We start from the raw sequence: 13,089 nt of genomic DNA, 5'->3' as shown, positions 1-13,089 counted from the left end.
CCCCAAAAAAAAAACAACCCCAAAAAAAAAACAAAAGAGTAGGAGAGGGGTACATAATGATGGGAGAGTCTGAAAGTTATATCTGAAAAAATCAATAAAACTGCACATAAACATAAAAAAGAACACATGCCAATATTGAAGCAAAATGAACAGCTGTTTGTGGACCAAATCAAAGACACAGCAATGGGTGCACTGCGATCAAAAGCTGCCAGATGCAATGGGGACTCGGGAAGTGCTTTCAAGAAGACCTCTCATGCATATATACAAATACGCACACAAAAATGTGTGCACCAACACACTTAACTCACAAGCATGCATTCACCTGATTTTCGGGAGAAAGTAGTCCAGGAACGGGAGAGTGAGCCCAATAGAGAAGCAAGAAAATCAACATGATGTAGGAATATTTAGAAAAGCATCATGATTAAGACACCATCAAATGATTAGAAAGAACATAAACCATCATTTCAATTAATGCAAAAATTTTAAAAACATAAACAAGTACAATATTTTAACAGTATTTATAAAACCACTTTTCAGAAACTTCTTTGCTTTATTCTTCACTTCCAACAAATACATTTCGGCAAGAGTGTTAAATTTATTCATAAAAAAAGTAAGCTATTAATATGGGCCAGTAAATTTGATCTGTAGACTATCCAAAGAATTCTGCAGATAACTCGCCTTCAGAATGACTGAATCATCAACCCATATTGCTGAAATAGGCAACAGTGTGGCCTCCCACAGTCAGCATTGACTCCCTTTTCCCTATTAGTATTTAGCCACGAAACGGGCTTGGGGATAGTTAAAGGCCAATTAAGTAGAAAATGATGAATGCAAGAAAGCCAACATGGTGGCTATTCAAATCATCTGCTAGTTAATAAAAAAATTGTTAAGTGCAAGTAGGTGTTATCACTATTCCAAGGGTGTCTTTGGTAGTGTATTGAATAATGGGTATTATTGTAATTAACTAGTTACATTATGTCCTTTCTTGTAATTGCACTTGACCAATAATTATTTATAGTACTTGCGGGTATTGGCTAGACAATCAATCTAGCCAAGACAGCTTTTTCTTTTCTCTCTCTTGTTTTCTCTCCTCTCTCCCTTCTTCGATTCTTTTCCTTCCGCTTCTCTTTGCTTGCTGGTTGTTTAGGGTGACAATCAATCTAGCTGATATGGTTACAAACATAAAACCCAACTCCATCATTTTTTTTTTTAATATAATTATAGGCAATTTTTCTCTTCAACTCTCATTCCTCAATATTCATTTTTAAGAGAGAAAGCAAACAAGTGCACCCCTCCCCCCCATGCAGAATTGAGGCTGAACCAGGTTGACCTTTCAGGCAATCCCAATCGAGACGAACCGGATCCAATTTGATTTTTGGGATTAGTAGAATATCTTAGGATTTACTTTATTTAGGAGATAATGAGTTATTTTATTTGGGAAGATATGTAATCTTTTATTTTTGCGTAGTTCTTAGTCAATTAGGGAGTTACCAGTTTGAGTTTATTTTGTTTCTAATTTCATTAGTTAGAATTTAGGAAGCAAATTAGGAGTTGCTAATTTAGTTTTAGATTTTATTTAGGCAAATTTTAATTTCAATTTATTATATAAAGGCATGTAACTCAAGGTATAAGATAGATTTTGAATGATGATTTAATTAATTAATTGAAACCTTGCGGTTTGCTTGGTCGTGAGACCTTCTTCCCCCCTTCCCCTTTGTGTGATTCTTCTCTTCTCCATCCAACCCTGATTTCTCTCAGAGATTTCTTTCTTCCCTAAGGTCCTCCTCCATCAAGTGGTATTAGAGCCGAAGGATCCAATTCCTTCCTCAAATCAATTTCCCAAACCCCATTGTTCCCAAACCCAAACCCAAACCCAAACCCCACCGTTCCCACTCACTTCCTTACTTTCTCTTTCTCCTTCTCCTTCTCATTCAATTTCTGTTCTGTCAAGAACTGAAACCCAAAAGAAAAAAAAAAAAAAAAGCACAGAGAAAGACGACATAACCAAAAAAAAAAAAAAAAAAAAGATAAAAAACCCTGTTCTCTTTCCCTCTTTCTTCCTCCCTCTCGTACGATTCCCTTTTCCCCTTTTCTTTTCCTATTCTTCTTCCCATTTCGGTATTTTTTTTCTTATTTTTTCCCTGTTCCTGCAACTACCGAAACTCTGTTTTGACGTCGGGTTCTGCAAGAGTGAACTAGATCTCTCTTGTTTGGTATTCTTTCTATCTGAAACCTTGTGTGAAGATCTTTCTTTTGTGAACGATCTATCCTGTGCAATCTGGTTCCTGAAGGTTAACTGTAGCAAGTACATCAAACTTGAGTTCATACCTGCAACTGAAATTTCCGCTAGGGTCTGATCGCAGAACTTCTCCTGAGACTTTCATTTGATGTTCTGATCTGATATTCGTTGGAACCGAGAGCAATCTGACTTTCGATCTCTCTCTCAAAGTTTCGGATTGATTGGATTCCTGTTGGGTGAGTTTTGCCGATCAAAACCAGCAAGAGGTTTCCGCTGGGTTGCTACTGTGTTGTGCTCTAAAGGTTGAAGATGATATTCCTTTCTTTTTACACTTAAGCCCTTGTTTAATTCTTATTTACCCTTAAGCCCATGTCTCTTGTTTTACAATAGAACCCCTTGCATTTAAACTTTAATTCAATTTAACCCCATCACCATATTATTTCCAGAACTGAACTCTTCCTTTAGGACAAATTCCAAATCTGTCCCGTTTAGCTATTTCACTCTAAAGGGTTTTAAATTGTACCAGAAATTACAATATTGCCACTGGTTTGTTTAAGTTGAATTATTTGTTCTTTTGTGGGTCCATAAGCAATACCGACACAAGATTGGTCATTGATTCCTTTGTGTTCAAGTTTTGAGTGCGGTTGCCCAATGGAAAGCCTGCTAGATTGTTAATTGATTAACGATTAAATGACAATTTTGTCTCCAGATCTGTGGTGGATATGTTGTCAATGACCAATCAGATCGTTTTTGAGCCAGAGGATAATGTATTTGTTGAATTTTTTGTTCCTCTTTATGATGGTTCTTTTTGTGAAGTGTTTGACTCTCCTCAGTACATCATTAAATTGGGTCGAGGCTGGTTGGAACAACGGGACGGTTTTCTTGATCGTGACAACAATATGTGCACCTTCCAAGCTTACCACATGGGTCGAAAATTTGATCTTCATGGATTGGTTAAGTCAGAGAAAGTGATACCCCCAGTACAACCACAAGTTGAACCAGAGGTATCAACACAAGTGGAAGACCATCCTATTGTGGAACAGGTGATAACAACAGAAAGAAAGAAAATTGTGGATCAAGTAATGAAGGACATCAATACAGTGCCAGTCATTCACCATCATGAATTCGTTCTTCCCAATGATTTTTCGGACTTGAATGCACCTCCAAAGCTTCACATCATGGATTTTATTCGCAATGCAGACGATGAGCAATTCACCCCCCGTTCGTGAGTATTTATTGTTATCATTCTTTAAATCTCGTGGACGAGTTTTTCTCAACATCAGGGGAGTTGATGCAGAATTGAGGCAAAACAAGGTTGACCTTTTAGGCAATCCCAATCAAGACGAACTAGATCCAATTTGATTTTTGGGATTAGTAGAATATCTTAGGATTTACTTTATATAGAAAATAACGAGTTATTTTATTTGGGAAGATATGTAATCTTTTATTTTTGGGTAGTTCTTAGTCAATTAGGGAGTTACCAGTTTGTGTTTATTTTGTTCCTAATTTCATCAGTTAGAATTTAGGAAGCAAATTAGGAGTTGCCAATTTAGTTTTAGATTTTATTTAGACAAGTTTTAATTTCAATTTATTATATAAAAGCATGTAACTCAAGGTATTAGACAGATTTTGAATGATGATTTAATTAATTAGTTAAAACCTTGCGGTTTGCTTGGTCGTGAGACCTTCTTCCCTCTTCCCCTTTGTGTGATTCTTCTCTTCTCCCTCCAACTCTGATATCTCTCAGAGATTTCTTTCTTCCCCAAGGCCCCTCCTCCATCACCCCCCAACCGCTTTTTTTTTGGGTGGGGTAACAGGTCTGTTTTTTGTTTTCTAGCAATGTCCTTATTAAATAGCATAGCTCCAAGATAATGCTAATAGACTTAACCTCACTTTCAAAAGATCAATACTGCTCTTCATTCAGCCTTTTCCCCAAGAAGAATCATGCCTGACAAAGTGACAACATTACCAAAGCCAAGAAGCTCTAGCACAAAAATAGAGATTTCTAGAGGCAAATATGGATGATGGCCCTTAAGCATATATGGCTAAAGCATACGATGATTCAGGTTGACCTTTCATCATCCTTTCAAGTTTCAATACAGAAGATGACCTTTTTTTTTTGTGCCCCGGGGGGGGGGGGATTTATGCCAAGGGAAGTAGTGTGACCTCATTCACTAATGAATTGCCACCCCCTCAAACTATTGTTCAATGGAGTCCCCCTCCTTTTTTATTCCCTCAATTTCCGTCATCTCCTTGTTTACTTATTCTTAGCATATTTATTACAAGATTCTTCAACCAAAAGGAATCTCAAATCTGCTACATGATTTGCAAATGACTGCTTTATTCTCCGCCAAACTGATTTAAGGAACCAAACAATTGCTAATTGCTTACTAAAATCTGAAAAACTTTCAGATCAAAGTAACCAAATTCCAGAGTTCTAAGAAGGGCTTTAGTCCCAAAACTCCCACTTTACCAGAAACCACCTCATATACATCCTTCAAGCACAAAAGCTGTTAACCAAGGAAATATTTTGATCTTTCTATTCAAGTCTAAATGAGCGACAGTTTATGATAGATAGGAGAAGAAACATCCACTTTGGAACCCTCAAGCCAAGATGACCAACAAGCGTATACCAAGTAATGGGACCCGCATGAAAGTATGAAAACACCAGGAATATCATGTTCACATCAGCATGACAACTATATCAAAGATATGAATTTTAAAGGTTGGGGGGTGGGGGGGTTGAGACTGAACAGTTCAGCTATTAGTTTGGAGGAGTCTTCCGACATGGACACCATAGAAAGGTGTCTCTACATGAGCAACCTTGGAGATCTTCTATCTACCATGCCACAGATCATTGGTGCCCAAATGTACATGCACATCATTAAATTGCCCAATATCAATATGGTACGTTTCAACACTAAACCATTACACCACAATCCACATGACACAGAACACGTAAAATTTTAGTCAATATATCACCATTTAGCCAAAAAACCAAAACTAGATGATTGAGCTTAGCTATAAAGCTTCACAAAGATGGTGGAAAATATAGTTGAGATGGCCCCCAAAAATTCACACATTGGTAATCCAAGGTCGACTAATGTGGCTAGATCAGCCCCTGTATTTTCAGACACTAAACTCGATCATATTGCCCCTATCTATACAACAGTTGTAGTGGCTAGATCAGCCATCCACAGATTAGTGGCTAAAAATACAGGGACTAAATGCTATTAATGCAGATTAATAACCAAAATAGGCTTGTTTTATTAGGAATAAGCCTAGGGTTGAGTTGTATATGTTTTGGGCCTTCAATCCATGCGGTCTGGAGTGTATTGGGCCACTTTTATGGGTCTAGAAGAGGGGCTCTAAGATTGAGTACGGGATTACTAGATAATTTCCTTTTTAGTTGGGTTGTGATGGGGTTCACTAGTTTCATTATTTACTTTCTAAATTTCAGTCTTATTTAGTTTCTAAAATAAATAGTTGCTATTTTATGTAAGCTTCTAATTTTCCTAGTTTCTATTTTCAGTTTTAGTAACTAGAAGAGTTTCTATTTTACTTGTTTCCTATTTCAGTTTTTGGGAACTAAGTTTAGTTTCTATTTTGTAACCCCATCACTATTATAAATAAAGAAAAGGCTCATTAGAAGCCCATGATTTTCATAACCAGAAAAATATGCTGCTGCATTTTCTCCTCTGGAGTGTTTCTTTGTGTTTGATCAAAGAAGAAGGGCTTGATGTTTGATCCAAGCGACTCCTTGCGGCGTAAAGTCCAGGAGGGTTTCTACAAATTTCTTATTTTCTTTTAAGTCTATATTCAAGGAGTACTGCTGCACAGGTATTTATCTTTTCTTACATCAGATTTGTCCAGGCGATAGCCTTTTCTGGGAAGAACTTTCGATCTCTGACCAGACCTATTTGTTGGTCACCTTTGTCTGAGATTTTGACCAGAGGTTATCCTCATTAAGAGAGAGACTCGATCCTATTTTGAGCCCCATCTGGGCTGTGGTTATTGAGTTATCAAAATTCTCTCAAATTTTGTCTTTTAGTGACCTGTAGTCTCTGTTATTGAAATCGATAGACCTGCTGGTTGTGATATTGAATTCTGGACGGCTGTTCATTTTATTCTGTTGGTCTGAACCTATTTGATTGAAGTTCTATTGGTTCCTGGTCGAGTCAAATAGATTACAGCTGATCTGGACTTTTGTTAATAATGCCTCTTGAATCGGTTACCTGCTAGACTGTGATTTGTTGTTCTGGTTGTTGCCATATTGTTGGACTGGTTTGGTTGTTCTTTGGTTTAAAAGTTCCTGCAGCTTGGGTCTAGTTTGAGCTTTCAAATCTAGTCCTACATTAAGTGGTATCAGAGCATGGCTGAGAACAACCCTCCCACCTTAGCTTCTATTATGGAGATACTACAGAATATGAGAGCTGAACTGAAGGCCCAACACATATACAACCCAACCCTAGGCTTATTCCTAATAAAACAAGCCTATTTTGGCTATTAATCTGCATCAACTATGGTGGAAAATACAGTTACGATTGCCCACGAAATTTCACACGTTGGTAATCCAAGGGGTGCCCATGAAATTTCACATGTTGCTAATTGATGCAGTTAGTGCACTCCATGGTCAAGAACGGGAGGGGTTTTCGTCCCATATCGGTCGGATAGTGGACGGAAACTCGGCTTATGACCTTGGAAGTGGCCTCTGCACTTTAAAGCTTGGGCTTTTGGGTTGGACATCATCAACTGGTATCAAAGCATATTGTCTGTGCACTAGAAATGTGGGGGCCCATGGCCCCAAGATAGGAGTTGATGTAGTGAGTGCACTCCATGGCCAAGAATGGGAGGGGTTTTAGTCCCACATCGGTCGAGCTTCTGGATTGGACTTCATCACTAATCCAAGGGGTCACATAGCTATCTAATGGTAAGATGGCATATAGGTCAACAACACTGCAGAAATATGTGAAAAAATGCAGAGTATTTTTTACCACTAGTTTTCATCAATCAGATTTCTCCTTTATACAAGTCATTAAGGAAACTATTCATTTTCCTGGTTTGGTTTATAGGTTATGTTCCACACTTGCATAGGTCATCTAGCCTAAAGGTCTTCTAATTTTTCTTTTTTTGAATCCCAGTATTTTAAGTTCTAATTTTTCATTCTTATGATTATACCCCTCTTCTTAAAAGACTAGAGAGAACAAATGAAAAGTACCTTAGTAACTGATACCCTATCCAACTACAGCTATATGGCACTTAACACCCATATAAACATAGTAAGCTGGCTCACACGGCCTATGAGGACCCAGCAAGATATTATTATTTTTTTTTTTTGAGCTTTCTTTAGGTCTAATCCTTTATCACATATACGGATGTACCTGTCATATAATAGGACATGACAACCAACACCCATATATAAGCCTTGCAATGTGTTGTGTTATTAGTTCTAGTAAAAACTAAATTTTATTTCTAGAGAAAACCCCCATCTGCAGGGATAAGCAAGCTGTTCCAGTGTAAATACAAGGGAAAGTCAATTGAGATGTCATAAAAAGACCAAGAAATGCACCATTGATGAGTGGAAGAATGATATGGCGCTGATTGGCAACATCAAACAAAACAGGGAAAACCAAATACAACTTGGGTTTGAAGTGGTGAGAAATTAAATAAGAACTTATAAGTTACCAGCAGCGGTGGCCTTAATCAATTGGGACAGAAAAAAAAGGTCTGGCTTAGTTTACCCCATGTAAGTGAGGTTAGAGCTTACTTAGTTGAATTAAGGTGAGCAGATTTGAGTCAAAAGCTCTTTTTCTTTTGCTTCTTCCTGATTTGAGTCACCACCCTTCAACAGATTAAGGTTATGACAGTCCTCCAGCCAAATATTCACTCTCTCTATCTATGAGGGCTCAACCTAGAAAGCAAGAAGGACTATTATAAAGAAAAGATAGCTTCTTGAATAGGTCTTCAACCTCGATTTTAGCAAAAAAAGGTTTCTTGAGCATTTGAGTTTACAGAAAATAAGAGGATTGTATAATAGGACATATTAGCTAAGAAGACCAAGTAAGAATCGACTTCCCATTGCGCAGCTGGGCTATTCGAGGTGCTTCATTGAATTAGTAGAATATCAGCATAGCAGCTCAAGAAACCCAATAAAATTCAAAAACCTACCAAGAATGCAAACATAAATTGCAAATTCACCAATAATTAAATCTAATAAAAGACCAATATCAGTAAATCATCAAACTACAATGAACAAGCAGCAGATGAAGTGGCAAATAGACAATTAAGAAGAGATATCCCATAGAGTCCAACTCCATGTTCCTATAAATTCTCAACAACCACATAAAACACAAATACCGTCTATAACCACACTCAGACACCTTACTAAGGAAAAATCTAATTCAGTTCCTTATAATTCAAACTTAATTCGTGAATAAACTTAAGGGTAAACTCCCAACATGAATTCAAATACAATTTTATCAACTCTGATTAGTGATTCACCCCTTCCTCTGCATATAAAATAACAACTCAAAGATAGGCCCTAAATCAAACACCAGATTAAATTAAAATTTCAAACGGCATAAAAATCAGACTCTGATTATGTCGTATCGAGAACTTTCAAGAGAGATCGACAACAAAAAGCCCTAAGTTTCGCAATGGACACTGTTTAGATGTTAGTTTCAAATAACCAAACCATCAATTAAAGATTGTAAATCCGAATAGATAAGCAAAATTAAAGAAACAAGAGAGATTTTCGATGTTTACAGGCTCAGGACGCAACGAGTAACCTCCTGGCCCTTATCCAAGCATTTCTCCGGATTGGGATCCTTCTTCTTGCAATTGATGAAAGCCATGTTCTCCATTCTGCATTTTGTTGCTATGTGCTTAGAAGCCGACATAAGTACAGATGAAGTGGGGATCGGCTCTCCAACGGCATCAACAGTACTACTCGCCATTTCCAATTCTGCTTAACTGCTTCGTCGATCAACAAAAAACCCCAGAAAAATAAATCAATGAAGTAGATTATTTGGGTTAAAGTTACCCCAGAAAGCGTGAATAAACAGATTTGAAGTTTTCGAGGTGGTCTCTGTACCAGTGTACCTTCCTCCTCCGTTTAATGGCGATGGAGTTTTCGTTCTAAATCCAAAACCAACTGGCTCTTAGTATCTAGGCTTGAACTAGAAGTAGTCTCTGGCCCGCTCCAGAAGATTTCACTGGACACCTCTAACATGCGCTGTGTATTCTCTATACGAGGAACCGAGTATTATACGCGTATAATACATGTATTATACGTTTTCTATGAGAAAAATGCGAAATACCAAATAACCCCAAACCCTTCTTCCTCTTCTTCCTCTCCTACGTTTCTCTGCCCATCGGTTATTGAAAACCCTAGAAGAGGGCGATTGCAGCGGCAGGAGGGTGACATCTTCCTTCTTCTTCTTCTTCTTCTTCTCCGGTCGTCCAGCGAGTATACTATCTATGTAAGTATTTTATGAACTCTGAGTGATGCCTCTCTCTCTCTCTCTCTCTCTCTCTCTCTCTCTCTGTGTAAATTTTTCTCCTCTGTGAAATGGATGCAATCAAGTTGGGGATTAGGGTCAGGTCGACAATGCATTCTGATGAGATGAAAAAGGGTTTGCTTGAAATGTTTTCTCTCATCATTTGGTTGAGCTGAAAATTGGGTTCTGGATTGGTATGAAACAGACACTGCTTGTAAGGTAGCATGTCCAGTAAATATACAGTTCTGGGTCTTTTAGAAGCTTCAAGTAAGTTTTAGTTTCTTTTGATTGTTGTTGATTTCATGTTGTTTTTCTCTGATTTTTGCTTCTATTTCCTTGGATGATTCTGATTCATGAATATTGTATCTAAGTTTGTTGCCCTATTACTCATTTCTTACTGTAATAAACTCAGTTAAAGAAAGAATGGAGAGCTATGTTGTAGGTCGGAGTGGACAACCATCTTATCTTCTCGGCTCTCCTTTTTTCGCTTTTGTTGTCATTTTAATTCATGGGTGATTAGAATGGCAAGCAAAGGTTGTTTTTGAGTTTTATTAGCAGGTTTGAGAGTGAGGCTTGCTTCATCTTTGTTCATTCTACTTTGGTTGTCCGCATGCTATTATTATTTTATTTTTGATTTATTTTTTCATCAATTAGTGTTCAAGAAAGCATGGGAGATTAGAATTTAGTTGCGAACAATCAGTTTTAGTTCATTCTTAATATCATAATAAACCCGTATTTTTGCTCCTGGATTCTTATAGAAATTCAAGCTCCCAGTTCTACCGACACATTCAATCAGATTCTACAAAACACTCTTAAATGTTCTCAGAATTGCTTATTCTATACACAGATTGGATGGTTAAAGTTACTTGATTACTCATGTGTTTTGGAGTGTAAGATCTTATTGGGGAGCAACAATCCATAGGTGTAAAAGTCAGGGTTTGGTAATATTAGATGAACCTGTTTGGTTGATTGCATGGGACTAATTTCTCAACCAGGTCCAGGCTAGAATTTTGTTTCTGAACATTATGGGTTTAGGACAAGTTCTGGGCTAAGTTGATTACTGGTTTGATTTTGGATTTGACGACTAGAGAACTCGCCTCAGTTTGTATGAATTTGATAATCTAATGTAGAATAAATAGTAGTGAAGTTCAGTTTAAATTTACTTGGTAAGATATCATAAGGGTTTGAGATCAAATCTTGCTAGTATGTGACAACCTAGTTTGAAACCAGATAGGATATGGGCATATGGCTATATGCCATTGCCCGAAATTAGGGACCATGTCCAGTTTGGACAAATAGACACAGGTGTCATTGCCCGAAATTAGGGACCATGTCCAGTTTGGACAAATAGACAGGTGTATCTCCTTGTCTGACTATAACCTGGGTTTATCCAGATACCAAAGTCACTCATAGTCGATGAAAGCATGAAGGGAACACAAAGAGTGGAATGGTAACCCCAACCAAAAACCAATCAGCTATTTGAATTGACCATATTCACCATTTCATTTACAATAACCTAAAGATGTACTGGTGATTGAGTCATTTCTTGGCCTTGTAACTTTAATGCCTGGGAAGAAACATGAGTTTCGCAGAAATATATGGCAAGGTGAACAGTGTCTCCGATTTTCCTGTCATGATGCATTCTGTCAATTGATCTTAGGGTCCTAAACCTCCTGCGTATATACTTCTCATCAGCCAGAGAAATGGTAAACATTCTATGTGTGTTTTATGTAATATCTAGAGCTGTTGCAATATTTTCTCACATTCAGAGGAGGGAACCAATTTTATTAGGTATTGTTTGTTTTGCAGATTTTGTTAGCTGAGTTGTGGCTCACTAAAAGGATGGGTAAGGCAAAAGGTGGTTCAATATTTATTAGGCTCGTCTCTGCTGCTGGGACAGGATTTTTCTATGTGAAGCGGAAGAACCCTAGGAAGATGACAGAAAAGCTTGAGTTCCGTAAGTATGATCCTCGAGTGAACCGACACGTTCTCTTTACAGAACAAAAGATGAAGTGAGTGTGAAGGGCCTTAAGATATTGATCTATGTGCCTTTAGCAGTCATGTGTACCTCATTTGTTGGATACATTTGAAATGAAGCTTGTGGAAGATAATTTTATTGTACTGTCTTGGATTTTAGTTGTTACCATTCATAATTTCATATTAAGTAGCTTTACTCAATAACAATCATCATCCTACTTGCTTGATAGCTTTTAATCCACTGGTTTATGATCCACATTGCACTGTTTGTATCACGTCTGCTGGACCAGAGGTTTGATTTCATAACTGAATTTCTACCAACAAATTAATCAATTAGATCATGGGGATGGTTCATTGCATATAGCCTGATCATAGCAAGCCCCTACTAGTTTCCAACTCTGATCATTTCAAGGTAAAAACTACAGAATGGAGAAATTTCAGGTAGAATTAGCATATGAATGGCAAGATACTTTTTTTTTTTTATCAGCCAAACGAAAAGATATAGCATTAGATAGCATAATATATATTACACGTCATGTCTGTTCTAAATATTGGTTTCCTTCCAGATAATGCTTCATAAGCCATAGATTTCAGGTTTTCTAGGATACTATCTGTCTTTAGTAAACCAAACTTCGGAATACTATGATAATTGTCCAACTCATTGCTTAGGATGATTAGTGTTCTTGGCCATAAAGTTAACAATTTATCAAATTCTTTCACAAAAAACTTCTTGAGACTGTCCGCATCACTCCAAACTTCTTCGATCACCCATTTGTTGGCCCGTGCCCTTGTCAATCCTTGCAGAAGACCTAACGCCTCTGCCTCACCAGTTTCTCCTGTCAATACATAGTTTGCTTCACATAAGATAATTTTTTTTTTTTTGAAAAATAAAGCTAAAGCCCATGCATACATATTTTTTGAGCTTTGTGTCATCATTGGAGCCGTGCAATATAGATCTGTGTTAGATATCGCCTGGTCTTCTGAGAAGTGCAAGTAATTCCATCGCAAGCCAATACTCAATATGCTTAATGATGGTGATAGGATCTGGAGTTTGTGCAGAAAACATGATTTTATTTCTATAGATCTAGATAAAGTAACAAGTGATAATAAAGACAAAAAATAACCATTTCAAGTCTTTTTTTGGGAAGTGAACCAGAGTTGAAATGAAATGAGACTAGTTTCTTAACAGAATCAAAAGGAAGAAGGTTAGTTTTTAAACCCAATGGGCTCGCAGCCCATATCTTCCTTGTAAACTTACAATCAAACATAAAATGGTATGCAGACTCTTGCTGGGAGTGGCAAAGACTACACATGGAGTCAATATCCACCCACTTAGACAATATATCTTTGGTAGGTAATCCATCATTGATCGCT

General features: G+C 37.4%; 2 protein-coding genes across 5 annotated transcripts in view; one reads left to right on the top strand and one right to left on the bottom strand.

Moving 5' to 3' along the window:
- The window catches only part of LOC122071166 (NADH dehydrogenase [ubiquinone] 1 alpha subcomplex subunit 8-A-like), a 10,039-nt gene extending 561 nt beyond the window's left edge, over positions 1-9,478 (bottom strand). The window contains exons 1-2 of one of the 2 annotated variants that reach the window (XM_042635481.1): positions 9,341-9,478; positions 9,005-9,211 (exon numbers count right to left, since the gene is read on the bottom strand). In XM_042635481.1, the coding sequence (XP_042491415.1) occupies positions 9,005-9,195 (191 nt within the window). In that variant the 5' untranslated portion in view covers positions 9,196-9,211; positions 9,341-9,478. Of the gene's footprint in view, positions 1-9,004; positions 9,212-9,332 lie in introns of both variants that reach the window. The other variant, XM_042635480.1, reaches the window with a different exon arrangement.
- On the top strand, positions 9,454-11,971 carry LOC122071165 (50S ribosomal protein L33-like). Of its 3 annotated transcripts, none has more exons than XM_042635477.1 (2): positions 9,454-9,720; positions 11,548-11,971. In XM_042635477.1, the coding sequence occupies exons 1-2, from the start codon at positions 9,469-9,471 to the stop codon at positions 11,752-11,754; spliced, it is 459 nt and encodes a 152-aa protein (XP_042491411.1). In that variant the 5' UTR covers positions 9,454-9,468; the 3' UTR covers positions 11,755-11,971. The 3 variants fall into 3 exon arrangements, with proteins under 3 accessions (XP_042491411.1, XP_042491410.1, XP_042491412.1); XM_042635476.1 differs by having other exon boundaries at positions 11,530-11,971; XM_042635478.1 differs by lacking the exon at positions 9,454-9,720 and adding an exon at positions 10,296-11,444.
- Positions 11,972-13,089: the final 1,118 nt, after the last annotated feature.

Source organism: Macadamia integrifolia, unplaced genomic scaffold (assembly GCF_013358625.1).
Source record: "Macadamia integrifolia cultivar HAES 741 unplaced genomic scaffold, SCU_Mint_v3 scaffold_190A, whole genome shotgun sequence".
NCBI classification, from domain to species: domain Eukaryota; kingdom Viridiplantae; phylum Streptophyta; class Magnoliopsida; order Proteales; family Proteaceae; genus Macadamia; species Macadamia integrifolia.
The sequence above is the reverse complement of the archived record's forward strand: the minus strand, read 5'-3'. Positions and strand labels throughout refer to the sequence as shown.

Excerpts from the sequence above, each read along its gene's own strand:
- LOC122071165 (XM_042635476.1), top strand. The coding sequence starts at position 9,469 with ATGCGCTGTGTATTCTCTATACGAGGAACCGAGTATTATACGCGTATA. Across the intron at positions 9,721-11,529 it reads CCAGCGAGTATACTATCTAT|GTATTGTTTGTTTTGCAGAT; the intron begins GTAAGTATTTTA and ends CAATTTTATTAG.